General features: G+C 45.3%; 1 protein-coding gene across 3 annotated transcripts in view; it reads right to left on the bottom strand.

Annotated features, from left to right (window-relative positions):
- Positions 1-21,667, bottom strand: part of NHSL2 (NHS like 2) — a 305,885-nt gene extending 284,218 nt beyond the window's left edge. The window contains exon 1 of one of the 3 annotated variants that reach the window (XM_051827210.2): positions 21,142-21,667. In XM_051827210.2, the coding sequence (XP_051683170.1) occupies positions 21,142-21,421 (280 nt within the window). In that variant the 5' untranslated portion in view covers positions 21,422-21,667. The remainder of the gene's footprint in view (positions 1-21,141) is intronic. The other 2 variants (XM_051827212.2, XM_051827213.2) reach the window with 2 other exon arrangements.
- Between the last annotated feature and the right edge of the window lie 390 nt (positions 21,668-22,057).

The following is a 22,057-nucleotide window of genomic DNA, read 5'->3' as shown; positions in this document are numbered from 1 at the left end:
GCAGGAAACTCGGAAGCAAGTTCTGAAGACTTCTGGGTACCTGAGAGTAAACTTGAGTGCTACCGAATGGTATCTCCAGGAAATGGCCCAAGCACTCTTATGCACCACCGCATGGTAAAAATACTGACTGACAAAATCTACCGGTTTGCTGCTGGCTTGCAGGGGTTGATCCTTGCACCTCTCTGGGCCTCAGTTTCTCCATCTATGCTATGAAAGGTTTGGACTGGATGGTCTTCTTATGGCCAGAACACCCTTCTTGTATCTGCAAGGACCCACTCCAATGCCAGACTTCATGAAAAAGCTATAACTGGCTTTTCTGATCTCTGTGGCATTAGGCTCGATGCACCTCTTATTGCAATCCTGCCATCCATACTTACACTAATAGTGTAAACTCCTTTAAGCAAGGCCCTCATTTCATGCTTTCCAGCATTTTCAGGGCCCGACTAAGTCACTTTATCTGTGGAGATCAAAATAAAGACAGTGGCTGATGTATAGTCCTGTGGTTGAGAGTGCACTAAAGAATTAGTCCTCCAAGGGCATCAAATCCTAGTTCTGTGGCTTACTAATTAAATCATCTTCATCAGTAGTATCACAGTGGCATCTCTGTACCTTTATTTCTTCATCTCCAAAATGAAAACAGTACTTATTTTACATAAAGGTTAAAGAGCAAATACAAATAAAGGGCTGAAAGCTAATAAATTTTGTGTCTCAAATAATTCATGTGTACAAGGTTTGTAACCTGCATTAACCTGTATGAAGTAGTACTACAGCTATAATGATCCCTAGTATATGGATGGGGAAATCAATGTAAATAAATGTAAGATTCTTTTCCAGGGCCATAAAGAAAGCAAGTGGCAGAGTGGAGATTCAACCTAGGGAGGGTGGCCCCAATGTCCACAGACTATGCTAACTGTGCTGCCTCTCAACAGCTATCATTACTTTCTTCTGGCAATGTTAAACCAATTATAGGCTCAAAGACACTGAGGCCAAATGGTAGCCTGATTTTCTCTAGCTGGCTTCTGCTGCTTCCAGGTGCTTTTGATCTGCAAGGCACACATTTTTGTTTCCTTTTCCCTCCTGTTGATTTTCATAGTCTGACCTCATTGAGTACTCCCTCTGATCTTGCCCTTGTATGCCCATCTGTGTTGCCGACCAGTGCACAAGATGAAGAAGGAGGAGTCCATGTGTTCCCTGTGGAAAGTCTGCTAAATATGAGAAAAAAGCTTCGCTTATACATTTTTGGATTTTCATGGATTCTTGTCTCTCAAGTGAAGCATACACTACTGTCAAAAGGACCTACAATTTAACCTTGATATCCAAGAGTCTGTTCTCTGAGACATTTACATTCCCAGCCCAATCTCTCTTGTAGAATTATAGATTTTCTGAGCTGCAATAAGTTTTACATATGTTCAAGTCTCTCATTTTACAGAAGGGAGTAATCAGGACCCAGTAAAGGGAAGGGACTCACTGGAGATACAGTAGATGCTTGTCATGGTTGGAATATAAGCTAAACTACTACAGTTTAGTCCCCACAGTCTTATGTTAATGGTACCAAGAAGGCGGAGATGTAATCCAATTACGGTGTTCGCAAGTAGGGCTTTTTGGAAGTGATTAAATTGGACTGGGCCATTAAGGTGGAGGCCTCATGATTGAATCCTGGAAGCTTTATAAACATAGACACAGATACATAAACAGACATACTCTCTGTCTCTTGTCATGTGGTGCTCTCTGACACTTCATAACTCTAACAGCAAGCATGGCAACACCAGAGGTTGAACCAGTGGGGACTGCCTGGTCTTGGACTTGAATCTCCAAAAATGTAAAGCTAAGTAAAACTTCTATCTTTATAAAATTAGTTCCCTCAGGTATTTCATTGTACTAATGAAAAACTCACTAATGCAATACTCAATAAAATTTGTTGCATCGAAAGGAAATGAAATCAGTCTATCAGATTGATATACTGACACTCCCATGTTTATTGCATCATTCACAGAATCCAAGATATGAGATCAACCAAGGAGTCCATTGTTGGATGAATGGATAAAGAAAATGTGGTATATATACATATACACACACACACACACACACACACAGTAGAATGCTGTTCAGCCATAAAAAGAGTGAAATCTTGTCATTTTTGGTAACATGAATGACACCAGAGGACATTATGTTAAGTGAAATATGCCAGGCACAGAAAGACAAATACTACATGTTCTCACTCATATATGGAAGCTAAAAAAGTTGACTGCATAGAAGTAGAAAGCAGAATAATGGTCACGAAGGAGGATGAGGGGAAATAAAAGGAGATTGGTAACAGGTATAAAAATACAGTTAGATAGGAGGAAGGAATTCTAATGTTCCGCAGCACAGTAGGGTGACTACAGTTCACAACAACTTATAAAGAATTAGAAGTTGTATAAAGAATTAGAAGAGAAGAATTTAGTGCTCCTCAATACAAAGAAAGGATATATGTTTAAGGAGACAGACATGCTAATCACCCTAATTTGATTATCACACATTATATACATGTATTACAATCACACTGTACAACTATTATATGCCCATTAAAATTCTTGAAACATAAATAAATATTTGTTGCCAAAATGAAAGACCAATGATCCATATGCTTGAGAGGTGATGGGTACAGTCTGTGATCACGGTACCAAATTGTTCTTTGTCCCAACGGTTTCATGCAAGCTCCACACTCCAAAGTTAGTAACTCAGCAGCACCATTTGAGAAGACACATTTTCAAAGGATAAATATTTGGACAAAATCTCAAAGTTTCTAAGTAAATTAGTATCAGGGATAAAGCCCAGAAATGTGTGTGTGTGTGCATGTGCAATTCTAATAAGCAGCTAAGATTGAGAACCACTGCTCTAAACCAGTCACTCTGAAGCTTCACTGCATACTAAAACCCCCAGAGAAGGTTTAAAATTTGAGTGCACAGGCATGTACAAGTACACACACACACACTCACGCACACACATATCAGTGTTTTTTTTTTTTTTTTCAAAGTGTGCTAGGCGTTTCTAAAATACAGGCAAGGTGAGGCCAGTGCCCTGGCTTAGAAGGTTAAGCCTCCACCTGCAGTGCTGGCATCCCATATGGGCACCGGTTCGAGTTCTGGCTGCTCCACTTCCTATCCAGCTCTCTGCTATGGCCTGGGAAAGCAGTGGAAGATGGCCCAAGTCCTTGGGCCCCTACAACCACATGGAAGACCCAGAAGAAGGTCCTGGCTTCTGGCTTCTGGCTTCAGATCAGCTCAGTTCTGGCCAATGTGACCATCTGAGGAGTGAACCAGAACATGGAAGACCTCTCTCTCTACCTCTGCCTCTCTGTAATTCTGCCTTTCAAATAAATAAATAAATAAATAAATATTTTAATAAATAAAATTAAATATAGGCAAGACTGAAAACTAAAACCAATAGTGATTTGACAGAGGGTAATTGAAAAAGTAATAAATCATAGGTTATCTATAAGTGCCATGAGAACAAAGATTTTTACCTGTTTTGTGCACTCCTGTTTCTCTGGTGCCCAAAATAGTGCAAATGGTTTCCTCATCTTCACAATCTCCTCACTTGCACCATGGTAAGTCAGTTTTAATGTCTCTGAGTCATTTAAAAATTTCTCAAGTAGGAGTAATAATGCTCAGGGCTGCTAAGAAGTTCATAATAAGCCAGTACATGAAGGGACTTCAAAAAGTTCATGGAAAATACAATTAAAATATAAGCTTATTTTGGTGCAAAAACTTTTGAAATTCATGCCTAGTTTCCTCATATTACATATTTCCAACAATACCTTTAATTTTACTTTTTGAGATAACATTTTAAATTGACATTATATACAAAAGCTTAACACTCCACTAACTAAAGATTTGTTCAATACGTAAGAATGACAGGACCATAGTTGAGCAGGAAAATAGGCAAGAGCTAAAAATAATAATCAAATGAAATGTTGCTCAGCTTCATTCATATAAAGTAAATTTTAAAATAGTCACAAATCATTAAACCTATAGTAGTATATATTTCTTAACAATTTGGCAAATATTTAAAATGAAGATAGACAAAACACTGTATTTTCAGCAAAACTGATATAAGCAGATATTTCTTTTTTGTGTTTTGACTTTTTAAAAACATTTTAGCTCCTCATATAAGGGAGAATATTTTGAGGACTCCTCATATACATGGATGTTAAATGTTTCTGCACCAAAACCAACTTATCTTTTCATTCCATTCCCACGAATTCTTTGAAGTACCTTTATGTAATAATAAAGACCATGGGTCTTTGCACAAAGATTTTTTTCAGATTTTGAAAAGGGGATTATGTCAAGTGCAAAGGTAAAATGGAATGATTTAGCTGTAACATATGTAACTTTCTGATACCTGAGGTTTTTTTTTTTGACTAGCCAAATAGAAGTGCAAAAACAAGCTACTCCCTTGATCTGTTAGTTGTTCAGCAAATATGTATTGAGCACTGAATGCACACCAAAGCCGTGGGGAAACACAGACATGGACAGAATACAGCCCTTGAGGAGTCTGATGGGAGATCTGATCTCTGAAGGTAAAGGGCCCTAGCCCAGATGCCACTGCTGATTTGGGAGTGTTGTATTCTATTGCAGACAATATATCTAGGAGTTAACAAATGACCTTTCAGTTGTACGATTCACAGTGTAAACAGCTATATATATATATATTTATATATATATAAAACAAAATAGCTAATGGCAAGCATTAACTGGTAGAGCAGATTTATTAGATAACATGCAAAGGTTTAAATAAATACAAAAATCCACCTCCTACTAGGCCACTTAGTCATTTGACAACATCATCAGTGTATGTACTTCCAAATCAAATAGTAAAGAAAAAAGGTTAAGTCAGTCACTGTCCCTGCCCTTAAAGATGACAATGCCTAACAATTCAGCAGTGATGTTGTTTTATTTCACAGTCTTTCCTCAGACAGGATTTCTGACAAACAGAAAACAGAGCCTCAGCGCTAAGAATCAAAAATTACTCCTGATAGCAAATACTGGAATTGGACACACAACTGGGGCAAAATAGGGAAGGTAAGCCAGGTTCATAACAAGGGCTTCTTTCTAGTCCCAAAAAGCCTGCCATTAGCTCACAAGCAACTAATGTAACTCTAATTGCCCCTGGGCTAGAGGAAACCCTTCACACTCTTCTAAACATATCAGGATCTGAAGGCCTCAGTAGTTCCATCCTGTTTCCAAATCCCCACAAGCTTTAAGACAGGCTTTAGCTCTCCTAGAGAGAGAGCTTTAATTTTTTTTGCTTCTGGTTCATCTTAGGCCAAAGAACAGCCAGAGTGTTCTTCCAAGTTCCAAAGAAGAGAGTCATGTTACTTTCAAGAGGTAGTAAAGGAAAAGAAATAAGAATCAATTCAAGATGAGTCAATACATAGAGTCTTCCAAAAGTTCACAGAATATGTGCATTATAAAAAAAGCATGTATGTTTTTTAAAACAACTGCACCCAAATACTCTTATTTTCATTTTTCCATACATTTTTTAAAAGTGCTCCCTCTCTCCCTCTTCCTCTCTCTTTCCCCCTCCCTCTCTCTCTCCCTCTCTCTCTCCCTCCCTCTCTGGACCAAGGGGAGGAACCAAGAATTGCAGAAGTGAACAAAACACAAGAGGGACATATCAGGCTCAGAGAAGCCTGTAAAGTGGTGGGAATACTGGAGTGGGAATCTTGAATAATGACTAGAAGTTTCCAGAAGGATAAGAGAGGGAAAGTCTATAGAAGCCTTCCTTGTCTCTGTGCTATATGTGATTCACACAGGGCCCTGTAGTCTGTAGCTAGATTGTCTCCTCCCATACTACATCCCTGAATATTTGTTGAGACTCAAGAGCAAAAGGTAAGTCTTACCAATTCAGTATCACAATACCTGGCTCAGGGCCTGCCACAGGCTTAGTACCATGAATATTGTAGGAATTAGCCCTTGGAGCCAGCTCTCAATCACCAGATTAAAGATAAACTGCTTTCCTTTATTAAAGAACAGGAAAATTAAAGGGAAAAAAATCTCAGCTGTACCTAAACTCACCATTTCAAAGCACATTTGAGCAGAACCCGGCAAAGTTTTTAAACAATAGTAAAATGCAAAGTGATGTAGACATTTTCCCATCCAGAACCCAGAAGCAATAAGCCACCCCATTAACAAGTAGCTCTGGTTGTTCATCATACAAAATGGACACAGCCTGGAGCCACAGCCAAGAGCTGGAAACGTCCATCCAACAGCAGCCTGCAGCCCCCGCATGTGGAAGATAGACGGTGCCTCACCACAGCATGTCTGCCTGGAAAGACGCAGCAGGGATGGAGCAGACAGAAAATAGGGCCAGTTGAAGAAAGTGGGTTTGACCAGGGGGCATTCTGTCAGTGCCTCAAGAACAGAGTCTGTCTCTGACCTATTTTTGCCTGAGCGATCTTCAAAAAGTCCGTGGAAAATGTGTATTATGAAAAAAAACTTCGCATGGATTTCCAAAGTGGTGTAGTAAAACGAATACCCTTTAATTCCATTTTCCACAAACTTTTTGAAGCACCCTCGGATACCTGGTGCCTGGGGGAACCCAGTTGTTTAGGTCAAGTCATATTGTTGTGCAAGCTATATTCCTACAACGGTATTCTTGGAGGAACCAAGGGTTGCAGACGTGGAGCAAAACACAAGAGGGACACAACAGAATCAGAGAAGCTAAAGGAGTCTCAAGTTGCGGACAGATTGGCCAGACCCAGTCCTGTCTGAACGCACATGGAGAAAGTGACTATGTTAGATATTACACTCAGAGAAGGTGACTTTCAAAAATTAGCCCACTCAGAAGATACACCATGTTTTAACAGTTATGCTCAGAGAGGTGATCTTTTCTAACAGCTATGCCCAGAGGATGTGCCTTTGTCTAAAGTTTCCACCAAACACCGTGGCTTTTCCTAATCGAAGGCACCCTTCCCTTCTCGCCATCCTTCTACCTGGAGGGGACAGCTATTTGCACACATGCTACCAGTTTCTGCTGGCATCTAAAAGCACCCTACTCCCCACAGCATCTGGTAGTCTGGGGAGCTACAGGCACAACTGGTAAAACCTTTGCGCATGTCAATTGCATTGTTTTAGTTTTCAGTAGCTCAGAATTATGTAAAAATATTTCATTGGGCTATTTCACAATGAGAGTAAGTAAACTTATGTAATCTGTTATCCCAAGAAATAATGCAGGCTGGAAATTGGAATACAGTGAGAATTTTGCTATCTAGAATCCTTAAAAATCCTTAAAAAATGAGTTCTCTGAATAGCTAAGTGTCCTTGGAGCTGGATTGTTTCCCACTTTTCAGTACTTATCCTCTCTTTAATTTCCAGCATTCTGAGTGGACATCTTCCTGATAACACACATCTCAGCCTTCTTAGAGAAAACCCCCTGAAGATGCCACAGCCTCTTCCTGATTGTTCTTGCTATTCAGTATCGCTTGGGAGGCAAACTATAGGGATTAATTATATTTAGCATCTCTCCTGTCTGATCACAGCAGGCAGAGCAGATGCTAAAAGTGTTCCCTATAGTCCTTACTCTTGTTCCCTTTGTGCCAGTATTTCCCAGGGATCTGCTGACAGGGTCACCTAAGTGGAAGCCTCAGTACCTCAGGATACCTGGAAGTTCAAACACACAACCACTCACCCTGGAGATGCATTTGGACTTTCTACCTTTCTTCAGGTGGCTACTGGCCTAGGCCACATTCTAAAACTACTTCTGTGGGAATAATGAGGGGGAAAAACAAATCAGCACCATTTCTTCTAAACTACATTTGTTTTAGTATATATGACTATAAAAATACTCAATGCGTTTATACAGTCACTCTCACTAGTATGCACAAATATGGATGCGTTTATCTATCTGCAACAGAGGACATAGGAACAGAGTCTCATCTACACGCTGATTCAGAGGCATCCATTTCAACTTGTGTTTGTGATGTCTGGCTTAGCCTAATTTGAAACAGTAAATATTACGCATTGGAAGTTTCTTTCCTATTGCCTGTAACAAACATGTCCATAGGAAATCTTTACATTCTTTTGTAAAAAAAAGTAAATTAAGGTTGATCTGATGAAAGGCTCCAACTCGGTAACACCATGTGTGAGGTTAAATGGCTATGACATAAAAACCCAAATACGTTGTTTTTGTTTAAAATGTTGATTTTTCATGAAATGTTACAGCAAAAAATATTTAACATAGGGGCCGGCACTGTGGCGTAGCGGGTGAAGCTGCCACCTGCAGTGTGGGCACCCCATATGGGCGCCGGTTCGAGTCCTGGCTGCTCCACTTCTTATCCAGCTCTCTGCTATGGCCTAGGAAAGCAGTAGAAGATGGCCCAAATCCTTGGACCCCTGCATCCGCATGGGAGACCTGGAAGAAGCTCCTGGCTGCAGCTTTGGATGTGTGCGGCTCCAACCGTTGCGGCCAATTGGGGAATGAACCAGCGGATGGAAAACCTCTCTCTCTCTTTCTGTCTCTCTCTGTCTCTCTCCCTCTCTCCCTCTATGCCTCTCCTCTCTCTGAGTAACTCCTTCAAGTAAATAAATAAATCTTTAAAAAATACATAACATATGTTTAATCTACCTTAACATATACTCTTTTTATTAATAAAATGAAGTGGTTTTATTTTCTAATTTCTTTTTTGCCTCTTAAAAAGTATACTATAGCTGGCGCCGCGGCTCAATAGGCTAATCCTCCACCTAGCGGCGCCGGCACACCGGGTTCTAGTCCCGGTCGGGGCGCCAGATTCTGTCCCGGTTGCCCCCCTTCCAGGCCAGCTCTCTGCTGTGGCCAGGGAGTGCAGTGGAGGATGGCCCAAGTGCTTGGGCCCTGCACCCCATGGGAGACCAGGAGAAGTACCTGGCTCCTGCCATCGGATCAGCGCGGTGCGCCGCCATTGGAGGGTGAACCAATGGCAAAGGAAGACCTTTCTCTCTGTCTCTCTCTCTCACTATCCACTCTGCCTGTCAAAAAAAAAAAAAAGCACACTATAAAACTTGGTATTATGATTTCTTTCAATGCATATATCCACAATCCCATTTTTATCACTTGCTTTAGTCTAAGCTTGAATTAGCATAGCTCATATTCATTGTCTTCAGGTATATTATAATTTGTAAATGATCATGTGAGAAAACTAGTTGGGAAGCCCTGGACTGGCCTCTTCTGGTTTTGACTGTCTATAATATAACAGGGGCTCTTCATGGGCTATATGGGAATCTTTAAAAATACTAGTTCCTGGGCCTTAGTCCCCAGAAATTCTGGTTTTATTGGTATGGAGTGAGGTCATAGTGGCAATAATTTTTAGAAGTTCTCTAGATGATTAGGATTTGCAACAGGATCTATATAATTTTAGGCCTAAATTAAAAAATGAAAAATGCAATCAGACAAGTAGTGTGAAGGATTCTACCCGGGGCGATAACTAAATTGGCTGGTGGTCTGGGCACTGGATAGTCTCTGCCAAGGTGTGCCCATGACCTTGAGGCTGCCTGGCTGCAAGTTTAGGGTTTACCTGCTCCGTATCCACACTGCTAAGAGTTAGGCCCATTGGACCCTCCAGCAAGCTGCTCAATACGGCAGCAAAACATCCTTAGAGATTTCTTTACCCTTAAATTAGTCTGGTCCTATAAATCTGGAGAGCCCAGTCAGAATCAGGAGGGGAAGAAGACAGAGAATCTGCAAGACACTTGTGCAAGAGCTCTACCTGAAGGCAGGGCACACTGCCTGGCCAGTTGGTCCATACCCGTGCTCTGCTGTTTCATTAAAATCCCTCCTTGATATCCCAGCCTGGCAAATTCCGTGGTCAACCAGGACCACATATTCTCTGTGACAATAAACATCTCGTAGCTGCCAGGACTCTCAGTGGTGCCCCAGCTTCGGTTCCCAAGAATGTTTTCCCTGATGGCTGGCTAGGCAGTGAACAGATGTCAGTGGGGCAGAATGAAGGCAGGAGTCAATTCAGGAAAATCCTTGGGTGGGGAGAGCTGAGCTGACAGCCTCAACAGCTAGATGCGGCTCCTCCTTGGGCACACAAGCATTCTCTCCATGTTCTGGGAAAGGGAAGAATGGCTGCAATTCAGAGCTGTCTGGAAAACATTCTTATTATAACTTCATCTGGACCGTAGTCCCATCCAGGGATTCCAAGAGCTTCAGGGAACTTCATCTGCTTAGTTAGTATTTAGTGGTGGTGTGTGTGATTGTGACATATGTGCCAGGCATTTCACACCCATTATTTTGGATCCTGACAACAGCCCTCTGAACTGGGTAGTGTTAACCGCATGGTACAGATGAGGAACTGTGGCTAAGACACAGGAGGCAGCTAGGAAGTGCTGGGCAAGTGGGATTTGAACCTGCAGCTGCTGAATCCAAATCCTGAGATTCTTTTCCTTAACATGCCACCATTGTTTGTTCCATTTATTAAAAGTAACATATGATCATTTGGGAAAGTTTGAAAAACACAGAGAAGTATGAGGGGAAAGAAAATCCCATTCCCATAATTACTTCACCCACTCTGGGATAACCATTGTTAACATTTTGGCATACACTCCTCTGGTTTCTTTATCATGTGTGTGTCTGTGTGTATGCTTTTGGGGGGACAACATTATACGTGCAATTTTATACTCTGGCTTTTCACTTAGCATTTAGTTTTGTATATCCTCGTGTATTTGATTGCAGCATGGTTTTTCATAACTGTGTACTATTCTATCACATAGACTAAACAAAATTTGTATAACCAGTCCCCTATTACTGTTTTCATTTGTCCAGGTAATAACAAACACCCAAAAAACACAGTGAGGATCCTTGTACATTTCTCCCCTACAATATCTGATTATTTCTTTAGCATAAGGTCCTGGATACAGAACTGCTGGCTCAAAAGACACACACAGTAAATAACAACAAGGCCAGTACACTGCTAACAATTCTGAGATACTGTCTCATCTAAAGACAAAAAGAACCCTTGAAGATGTTACTGTAAGGAGACCTCAGTCACCTCAGGGCCTCTAGTCAGGGGTTGGAGAAAGTATAATCTGAGCTTAGAATTTTTCAGATACAAAGGATTAGACTATAAGTTGTCCGGCAGGCAATTACACTGTTCTTAGAAGCAGATGATTCCTGTTGAAATAAAAAGAGCTGATCCATTTTTAAAACTCATCTCTTCTGGGGCCGGCGCTGTGGCACAGCAGGTTAACGTCCTGGTCTGAAGCGCTGGCATCCCATATGGGTGCCGGTTCGAGTCCCGGCTGCTCCACTTCCGATGCAGCTCTCTGCTATGGCCTGGGAAAGCAGTAGAACATGGCCCAAGTCCTTGGGCCCCTGCACCTACGTGGGAGACCCAAAGGAAGCTCCTGCCTCCTGGCTTTGGATCGGTGCAGCTCCGGCCATTGCAGCCAACTGGGGAGTGAGCTGTGAGATGGAAGACCCTCCCCCTCCCTGCCTCTCCTCTCTCTGTGTAACTCTGACCTCTGACTTTCAAATAAATAAATAAATCTTTAAAAAAAAATCTCATCTCTTCTTTGAGTCCAGTTTCCAAAGAAAATATAGGTTTCTGATTTTTCTCCTGGATGAATTACAGATCACCTGAAGAATCTATGATATTTAGAAAGAATAATAGCGAAAGATACAGTCAAACTTCAAACGTCTGAACAGGCCTCTGACCTCACTGTTAAGACCTCAGTTGGTACACTCACATCCCATATCCGAGCGCCTGGTTGGAGTCCCAGCTCTGGCTCCTGATTCCAGCTCCCTAGTAATGTGCATCCTTGGAGGCAGGAATGATGGTCCAAGAAAATGGGTTCTTGCCACCCACATGAGAGACCTGAATTGAGTTCTTGGTTCATGGTTTCAACTGGGACTTTGTGAACTTTTGGGGAGTGAACCAGCAGATGGGTTCTTGTTCTCTCTCTCAAACAAAAAAATTTTAATTCCATTCTACAAATACTTTTTAAAGAACACCTCAAGTATCCCCACTCACAGACAAGCAGGGATATGAATAACATATTTATTTCTGGAGTGCAACTGGATACATGCAACCAGGGGCACAGGGGAAGGTAGGCTTTTGTTTTCTTTCTCCCTCTTTCTCACTCTGGTTTGGAGTTCCTCCTGTTCTGGCCTTCCTAGGAGGTCCCAGGACCTCCGTCTGTAAAGCAGAGAGGGACTGAGGTTGCCCAGGTCTCACTATCTGAGGATAATAAAGCTTTGAATGTGAAATCCACAGTTAACATTCCAAGTTCATTTTAACCATGCACTTTTACCTCCCTAAGACTCTCCAGTCACAAAAAGGATGTGAGAGGACCACTACTCCCCACGCCTTCACTGCGGTGCTTGTTCTGAGTCAGGAGGTACTGCGTGCCCTCTCCTCTTGAATCACTCGCAGTTGCTTCCTCCCCCACACTAGCTCACTCATATATCTAGGGCCTTGCACAGACTACTTCCTGAGCCAGGAATTCTCTCCCCCGCCTTCTCCAACTGGCCGGCTCCAGATCATTCTTCATAAATCAGACATCACATCCTCCTGGAAGCTTCTTCCAGCCTCTGTGCTAAGTCAGGTGCACCTCCTCTGCCTTCTCCTGAGATACAGGCTGGTCTCCACTGCACCAGGATTCACTGCTGTCCCAACTGGAGTGCGGGCCTGCATTCTATGTCCCCTCCATATTCCCAGAAACAAGCAGAGGGTCAGGCCCAGGGTTAAGGCTCAAGAAATGTGTGATGACTAGAGAGAAGGAAGGAAGGAATTCAATTTAACTGGCATTTACTAGGCGTCTATTAAGGGCCAAGCACTGTTTTAGGAGCTGGAGATACAACAACAGAAATGGATAAAGATGCCAGCCTCAAGGAGCTTACATTTATTGAGGGAGAGGAAGGGAGGGAGGGAAGGAAGGCGGGAAGGAGGGAGAGGCGCCTGCTTGCTCAGCCTTCCCACACTGACTGACTGATACCTATTGGTGTGCTGCACCACCAAACCCACTGCCTCTTTCAGAGTCCTTGCTGCCAGCTACGTGTACAAACACTCTTCCAACAGACCTCCTATTTGTAGTATTACTAAAGCAGCCTTTTCTATTAAAATACTGCCATCAAAACTTCAAGGAAGCCGTGTTCTGTGTGAAATCATGGAATTCTACAGAGTAGGAAAGAGCTGCTAGCTTGAATCAGTAAGGCTGAGCCAGTGGCTCCTGACTGAGGGTACAAGGCTCTACAGGATGATGGAATTATCTATCGCAAGAAGCCCAAGAGTTTGCAGACCCTTCAGGCATTTCCAATCTATTGAATAAGTACTACCCTTCTTGTGTGAGTAGATGAGGTTATCATGATTAAAACCACAAGTTCAGGGCTGGCATTGTGGCACAGTAGGTTAAGCTGACATTTTCGATGCTGGCATCCCCTATCAGTACTGGTTCAAGACCCAGCTGCTCCACTTCTCATCCAGCTCCCTGCTAATGTGCCTTGAAAGTTAGTGGGGGATGGCCCAAGTGCTTAGGCCCCTGCCACTCATCCAGGAGACCATGGTAGAGTTCCTGGCTCCCAGCCTCTGCCTGGCCCAGCCTTGTGGCTATTTGGAGAGTGAACCTGTGGGTAAAAGATATCACCCCTGCCGTTTTTCCACTTTTCAAATAAACAAATCCTTTTTGGAAAAATACCTACAAATTCATGTAAAAGCATTTCACACTAGCATTCTGCCATTGTGTGGTTCTGGTTATCTGCTCTCTTCCACCTACAGACGCCCAAAGCATCATGTGTGATGTGGTTGGACATGCATGGATGGCATCCACTCCTGCAGATTGGGAGCCCTTCAGGGTACAGATGGAGTTTTATTTACTTCTGTGTTTCTAGCACCCACCCTCAAGGGATAGGGCAGGGCCCAAAGTTGTGCGTACTCTTCAAGACACAAAATCATAATGTGAGGAAAAGGTGATTTGTGGCCTTGAGAAAGTACACAGTAAAAAAGCCACTGAGATTGTTAAGCTACTTAAGCATTGAAGGATAAGAAATCCATAACTTTGGCCGGTGCCGTGGCTCACTAGGCTAATCCTGCGCCTAGCGGCGCTGGCACACCGGGTTCTAGTCCCGGTCGGGGCGCCGGATTCTGTCCCGGTTGCCCCTCTTCCAGGCCAGCTCTCTGCTGTGGCCCGGGAGTGCAGTGGAGGATGGCCCAAGTGCTTGGGCCCTGCACCCCATGAGAGACCAGGATAAGTACCTGGCTCCTGCCATCGGACCAGCGCGGTGCACCCGCCACAGCACGCCGGCCGCGGCCATTGGAGGGTGAACCAATGGCAAAGGAAGACCTTTCTCTCTCTCTCTCTCACTGTCCACTCTGCCTGTCAAAAAAAAAAAAAAAAGAAAGAAAAAGAAATCCATAACTTTTATGCTAAATGCAGTTTGGGTAATAATTTTCTAATTCCCCTAAGATTTTAATAAAAGTGTCTTTTGAAATGCCAACAAGGCTCTACTATAATAACAGAAAACAGTCAGGATATGGGTGTATGGGGAGTACTGTCTACAGTTAGTTTGAAAACTACAAGGGAGAAGAGTAGATAGAAAGGCAACAGGACAATCAGGAGTGAACCATCCCAATTGAAAGGAGAACTTTAGAGGAGACTGTTAGGGTCACCGGCTAACCACGCCTTCCCCCTCAAAGATATTTTTAGGGGCCGGTTCTGTGGTGTAGTGGGTAAAGCTGCCGCCTGCAGTGCCGGCATCCTATATGGGTGCCAGTTCAAGTCCTGGCTGCCCCACTTCCGATCCAGCTCTCTGCTATGGCCTGGGAAAGCAGTAGAACATGGCCCAAGTGCTTGGGCCCCTGTGCCTGCGTGAGAGACCTGGAAGAAGCTCCTGGCTCCTGGCTTCCATTTGGCCCAGCTGCGGCCACTGTGGCCATCTGGGGAGTGAATCAATGGATGAAAGATCCCCTCCCCCCTGCCTCTCTATAACTCTGACCTTCAAATAAATAAAGATTATTTATTTGAAAGGAGGAACAATAAAGAGGGAGAAACACACACACACACACAGAGAGAGAGAGAGAGAGAGAGAAAGAGAATCATCCCTCCACCCTCTGTTTCACTCCCCAAGTACCCACAATAGTCAGAGCCACCTCAGGCCAAAGCCAGAAACTCCATCCAATTCTCCTACGTGGATGGCAGAGGCCTAAGTTCTTCAGCCATCATCTGCTGCTTCCCAGGCACATTAATAGGGAGCTAGATTGGAAGCAGAGGTGGGAGTCGATTCTAAGCACTCCAGTATATGATGGAGTATCCCAATAGGCGGCTTAATTCACTGCACTACAATGACTGCCCCCTGTAGATCACTTTCCAGAGAAATTTTCCACTTAAATCTTTTTAAAAAATATTTTATTTATTCATTTATTTGACAGGCAGAGTGAAGAGATGGAGGGGTAGACACACACACACACACACAGAGAGAGAGAGAGAGAGAGAGAGAGAGAGAGAGATCTTCCATCTGCTGGTTCATTCCCAAATGGCCTCAACAGCCAGGGCTGGGCCAGGCCAATGCCAGGAAAATGGAACTCCATTTTCTACTGCCCTCCCAGGTGCATTAGCAGAGAGCTGGATCAGAAGCAGAGTATCTGGGACTGGACCTGGCACTCCAAATTGGGATGCTGGTGTCACAAGCTGTGGCTTAACAGGCTGAGCCACAGTGCCAGTGCCTCCACACAAATATTTTCAAAGCAAACTATGGTTTGTTGTCACGAGGAAGCCTGTTGCCTCACGCCTATTCTCTATACCATGCAATGCTGATCTTTCTTCCTCCTGTCTAGTTGCAGCTTACCCCCAGTTGCAAATACAGAATCCAGAGGAGGGCCAGTTCTTTAAAGCATCCATCAGTTTCCCTACAGTGGCTGGAGTCATTCCTCAGCCTGGATCAGCTACAATAAAAGCCAGGGCAGTGACGATCAACAAATGACTGACTTTGAACTTAAAATCACGGCACAGGGCAGAATGCTGGCTTGGATGTCAGGAAGGCTGATACTATGGCTCCCTAAACTCATGTGAACCTTTAATCCCCAAAGTCATAGGCTGATGGCACTAAAAGGATGGAAGCATGATTAAATTATGATAGTTTGGAAGTAGGCCTGGTGGAAGGTCCTTAGGTCATTGGGGGCGTGCCCTTGGAAGGTAGTTCTTCCAAGAGGATTTGTTATGAAAGCTTGAGAGTCAAGCCTGGTGGCTCTCTCTGCTTCCTGGCTTGTCATGTGATCCTTCCTGCACCTGCACTCCACCACTTGCACCCTGATCAGATGCCAAACTAATGGAGCTGCGCTATCTTGGACTGTGAACATCCAAAACCATGAACCAAAATAAACCTCGTTCCTCCATCAGTAATTTATTTTAGGTGTTTCATTGTAGTAATGAAAAGCTGACTAGTATATCTGACTCCTAGGCCAAGGCTTCTGCCATTGACCTGCTATGTGACCTGACTAGTGCCACACTCCCAAACAGGAGATTAAATGCATGTTTAGGCCACCAATAACAGGAGTATAAAAGACAGTGAAAGAGAGAAAGAATCTAGTAAGAAGTGATTTTAATTTCAACATATATGTGAACTTTGAGTCATCTGAAACAAGTAAGTTTTCATCTGAAGGTTTTCTATCACTTTTATTTGGATTTTCATACAAGGAGGCACTAAAATCTTTCCTGTACTTGGGGCAACTGAAGGTCTTGATTGAGCTGAGTGCTTTGGGACTTTGGGACACCTTTCTGGGTCTTGGTTGTCAAGTGTTTAATGACTGAATTTTGGTGCTACTCCAGTGTTACATGGACTCCATTCAAACCAGAGAGGTATAAGAACAGCTAATACAAATACAGCACTCGTCTCCTGAAACCCAATCAATTTAATCAAAGTCAAAATTGAACCCAGGAACCATAATTTGAATGTTCTCCTATAAATCTCCTATTCTGACATCCTGATGCTTTTATCACTTTAGTTGTTCCAGTGTCTAAAAAAGGGAGAAGATTAAATTTCTTGTTCTTAAAGTGGAGGAAATTCTAGCGGACATTTTGGTATCCAAATTTCCAGGGAAGATGTTTTTGACACATGGAAATACCATAAAACAGACCAAGAATTTCATGGTATTTAAAAAGGAAATTGTAAGCAAGGGGAAAAAATAAAACAGGTTTGTTCCCCCTCCCCACTCTGTCAACTCACTGTTCGGAGGGACCCTGGAGATGACAGGTAAGACAGAAAAAGTGATCTCCAGCAGTGTCTGTTCCAAGCTCCCAAAGTTCTCCACTCACCCTGACTCCACTCAGCTCAAGAGGCTATCTCCCTACCTCATGAACAAGACGGGTCAGATTCAGTGTCTGTAACACCTCATCTGAGGGCAAACCAACTGCCATCTAGAGGTGCAGTTTTCATTTTTTCTCCTGTGTATAAATTTACAACAGTCTGGCCTTGCACTAGAATTATGACTTAAACATAAATAAACCAGCTGTCTTTTCTGATTTGGAGTCAGGGCTACCACAAAATTGGAAAATAAAGAGGCAGGAGTTTTACATAAAGATGAAGACAGTTTTCATCATGGACCCAACTGACTGTTTCCAAGCCAAAATAACTGCAAGAAGCAACAGAGCTTCTTTGCCACAGCAAGTTCATTGACTAGTGTAACGTGATAGTTCCACAGTGCTATTAAACACACCTAGGGTTATCCATTGCATCAGTGACTTCCTTGGTTCACAAAGGAGATATTACAGCCTTAGGGTGATGGCTTGATTGCTTTTGTAATTATCATCCAAGCACCTACAAACATTAAATAGATCTACAAGGGACAAGTTGGAAAGCTGGGATTGATTCAGCAGATGGCAGCAGGCATGGTGCTATTTCCCACTGGCTTTCACGGTACCATTCTTGAGATGACAAGCACAGAGTACAGGCCCAGATGCAATAAAACAGGTCACATTCAAAGCCAGATGTGAGGAAAAACTCAACTTATAAGGCAGGAGCATGCATGGGGTATTGCAACTGCTACAGATTCACAACCAGAAGGGCCTGGTGCAGTCCTATAGAGTGCACACACTTTTTTCCAACCCCATCCCCCACGGTACACCAATTACAAGAGTTTCTAGGACAGTCTCAAAGGGGTTCAAGTTACCAAGGAACAGCCTTCAGTGTGTGTGTGCGTGGAGGGATGTTGCCAAGCAACCAGACCAGCCCATTCCCACCTCTATAACCTTGAAGATGGTGGAGACATGACCTGTGATTGTGTGGAGAAGCACCCTGAACTCCTTTAGTATCCACTTTCTCCTCCCCTTTTTCTCTCCTCTCCTCTCCCTGTCTTCCCACTGCTGCTTCCCAAGGCCCTCCCTGCCAAGTCTGCAGGCTTTGGGCTAGTCTGACTTGCCGCTATTCAGTCCATTGGTGGCAGTCAAGCTGTCCCTGTGGGGAGTCTACAAGTTGCTTGCCTGTCAGTTGTCACTCACTCTGGTTATGCTGCTTCTAAACCTTCCTCCCTCTTTCCCAGGTTTCTCTTGCACCTGTGGTCAAAAGAAATAGGCGGAGAAAGTTTTGGGGGGATGTTGAGCTACTTGGAGGATACAGAGGATCAAAGCTGACCAGGAGTGCTGCCTTTCAGCACATAGTCAGTAAGGGAGTGTGAGTGCCGGCGGGGGTGGGGGAGGGTGGCAGGGGGAAGCTACAGGGAAGAAAAAAAGGGAAAAGCCTGCCAATGTCTGTTTGTTTATGGTCAAAATCTAATATTCAGCTTGCCAAACACCTTGTTGAAGTTCATGCCTGAGCAACAAGCAGGTGGCCAGATGGTACGCTGATTAAGCTTCCCAATTCTCTTTGCATTTGGCACTTAGGCTTGACCATTGCTGAGAAGGTCTAATTTAAGTGCTTTGCAATCACAGCTCCTAAAGGGAAAAGTGTGCATTGGGAAACTCAAGGGGAGTCCAGGATAAGGCATGACATTAGACCAAAAAATGGAAAATCAGACATTTCCACCAACTTACAGAACGAGGCTTTGTTCTGTTTATGCAGCAGTCCTCTGGGTGCCTCTGAGCTGAGCAACAAGTCCATCTTTAAAGGCAAGTCATCACACCAAAGACGAGAGATGGCTACTTTTCAGGCTCTTGCAAATTTACAAAAAGCCAAACCTTTGGCAAGTTATCTTAAAAACTGCTCCCTTCCTGGGGTGGGTCTTTAATGCAGTGGTAAGATGCCCTTGTCTCTTATAGAGTACCCAGGTTCACAACCTGACTCCAGCTTCCTCTAATGCAGACCCTGGGAGACAATGCTAATCGCTCACATAATTAGGTTCCCGTCACCCACACGGGAAACCTGGAGTGAGTTCCTGGCTCCAGCTTTGGCCCCTGGCCTGGCCCTGCCACTGAAGATTTCCAAGGAGCAACCTCTCTTTGCCTCTCAAATAAAGAATTGTGGTTTTTTTTTATAAGAATTGCTCCCATCCTTTAAAATGTACCCGTTGTATAAAGCCAACTCATTCTAGCCCAGCAGATCACCAGGAAGGGTTAGGTCCCAAGATGACTTGGTGAGGCTATGCCTTCCCTCCCATGGAAAGGGCTTGCTGATTCCATGGACAGAAAGGTACCAGTGGGAAAGCAGAGCCTCCTGCCTGTCCTTAACTTACCCTGCTGAACTCAGTAGGTGGTTCTCCGCAAGCTGTGTGGGGATTTTCAAAACTACACCCTAAGCTGACTTATCACATTTCTTTTGGACTAATCCTGGTAATCAGATGGACTACAGCAAAAACAAAAATAACAACAACCAAAACCAGTGACCTTCTTATCCCTTTGTTAACTGAGAACTAACCAGACCTAGGGTTCCAGCTTTCTAGGTCCCCTGCCTTGCTGAGGCTTCTAATCCCATGCCTCCATTCCATCTGGCTCTCATCTGGGTCTTCCACCTTTTGCCACAGAGCTCAGTTCATTTTTCCTCACCAGTGACCTCTACCATCTACCCCAGAGGTCAGAACCTTTAATAAAGGGGGGTACCAGGGCCTCTGACTCCTGTCCTTCTGAAAGCCGGGGAGATGGACTGCGGTCTGCAATGGACAGGAGCTGACCCAGGCAATTCTTTCCCAAGGTAGCTGGAGGTTTGCACACAAAAGTCAGCCAGTAGCCATCTCATGCCTCCATCTGAGACTTTCTAGCCACACTGCTCGCCCTCTTCCCGAACTTTCTGGAGATGTCTATTGGCCCTGGCACTTGGCATACCCCAGCTGCCTTCAGTACTTCCAACACGCTTGCTTTCAACTAAAGTCCCACACTGTAAGGACACATTGCATTTCCACGAAAAGAATCCCCCATTCAAAGTGTTGGGATCTAAAGAAGTGAACAAGAAGGGCTTGCCTTGCCCACCTACCCTCCCACAGGTCCTGCGTACTCAGCGAGGGCACCAGTGGGATAAGCATGGCTGATTCCCTAAGCGAATGCACGCCAGGAAATTCGTGACAGTTCCTTTAAATGGTTCACTCCAGCAACTCTGTGCAGCCGAACCCTAGCGGTAGGGGGTCAGCGAACCCAGAGCAGTCTCCCCTCCCCCGCTCCTGTCCTTTCCCCAGAGCGGGGCCCCGAACGAGTCTGGAGAAGCGGGAGGGAGGGCACTCAGCCTCCTCCGAGTGTGCGCCGCGATCACGGTCCAGCGCGAAGTTGCACAGGTTTAAAGCCAGTAGGCACCGCCACCCAGCTCCCATGGACGCATGCGGAGGTGGCGGTCGGCTCGGGCGCGCTTTCCAAAGTGGTAGAGGTCCTAGACCCGAGCAAAGACACTAGTGGCGCGGCCTTTTGGTTTCCGACGCCGCTGTTAAGGGGACGCCTAGGGTCTCGGGCGGCGCCGAAACCCTCCAGGACTCAGAGGGTCCCTCTTCCTCCCCCAAACCTGCAGGAGGAGGCCTCTCCTCCCCAGGGCCAGGAGCTTCGAGGGTATAGGGCCACTCAGGACGAAGGGACCAAGTCCAGGAGCAGGAAGTTCCAGCGGTTGAGCGGGGGGAGGGGGTTCAGGGAAACGGGATCCCCTTACTCAGGGAGTGGAGGGGAGGGAAAAAGAGGGGCGGAGAGAGGCGGGGAGGGGGTGGGCGCAGAGCTGGGCTACTGCTGGCGCCCCCAGAGGTGGGGTCGACGCGCGGCCGTGAACCGCCCGGGCACGGTTTACCTAGCTCTTCTTCGTCGTCCTCCGGGCCAAGCAGGCGGCAGGGAAGGCGGCGACGGAGACGCACGGTCCGCCGGTACAAGCTGTCGGTGCGGCACCCCAGGGCCAGCAGGTGCCCCTCGAGGTCCTCGAGCAGAGCCAGCGAGTGGCCACAGAGGTCGGCGAGCTGCCGGAGCAGGCTGAGCGCGGCCAGGTGGCTCACGTCGCGCAGTTCCGCCAGCGGCTGCGGCGGGTTGCGCGGGCACAGGCGTTGGGGCACCACCGTGCGCCTGTAGAACGGCATCCCGGGCGCGGACGCCGGCGCGGGGAAGCAGCCTGGCCGCACGACCCGCGTGCCCGGAGCGGCGCCCCTGGCCAGAGCGCCCCTGAGGGGCGGCCCCAAGCTCCGGGTGTAGCAGGCCCCTGGGCGTGAGCCGGCGAGCGGGCGGGCGCCAAAGACGCCGGGCCGGTGGGCGGGCTGACGGGTTCCCAGCCTAGAGCGCCGGCTCCCCCCGGGGCTGTACACTCGCCGGAGCCACCAGTCCCTCTGACTCTGGCTTGCCGGGCTCCTCCTCCTCCTCCCCGCCTCTCTCCTCCTCCCTCGCTCTGCTACTTCGGGATCCCCCCACCCACCTTTTTTTTTTTTTCTTTTGCGGTCAGAGATTCGCAGATTAACGCTTGATCCGGGAGAGGAGGGAAAGGGAAGTAGGAGTAAAAAAGAGCGAGCTGGAGCGTGAAAGAAGAAATGTCTGCGTGAGTGTGAGTGAGTGTGTGTGTGTGTGTTGGGAGGGTAATGTTAGGTACAGGAGGTATGCTCGTGTCCTCCTACGGAATTCAGGTCCCAGTCTTGGTGGTTCAAGTTGTTTTCTGCTTTTTTTTTAAACTTAAACTTTGTCTTCGTAAATAGTAAAATTTCAAGTGCACCGGTACCCACACCAGC

This window comes from Oryctolagus cuniculus, chromosome X (genome assembly GCF_964237555.1).
Source record: "Oryctolagus cuniculus chromosome X, mOryCun1.1, whole genome shotgun sequence".
Lineage (NCBI taxonomy): Eukaryota > Metazoa > Chordata > Mammalia > Lagomorpha > Leporidae > Oryctolagus > Oryctolagus cuniculus.
Note: the sequence above shows the minus strand (reverse complement) of the source record. Positions and strands in the feature narration are given on the sequence as shown.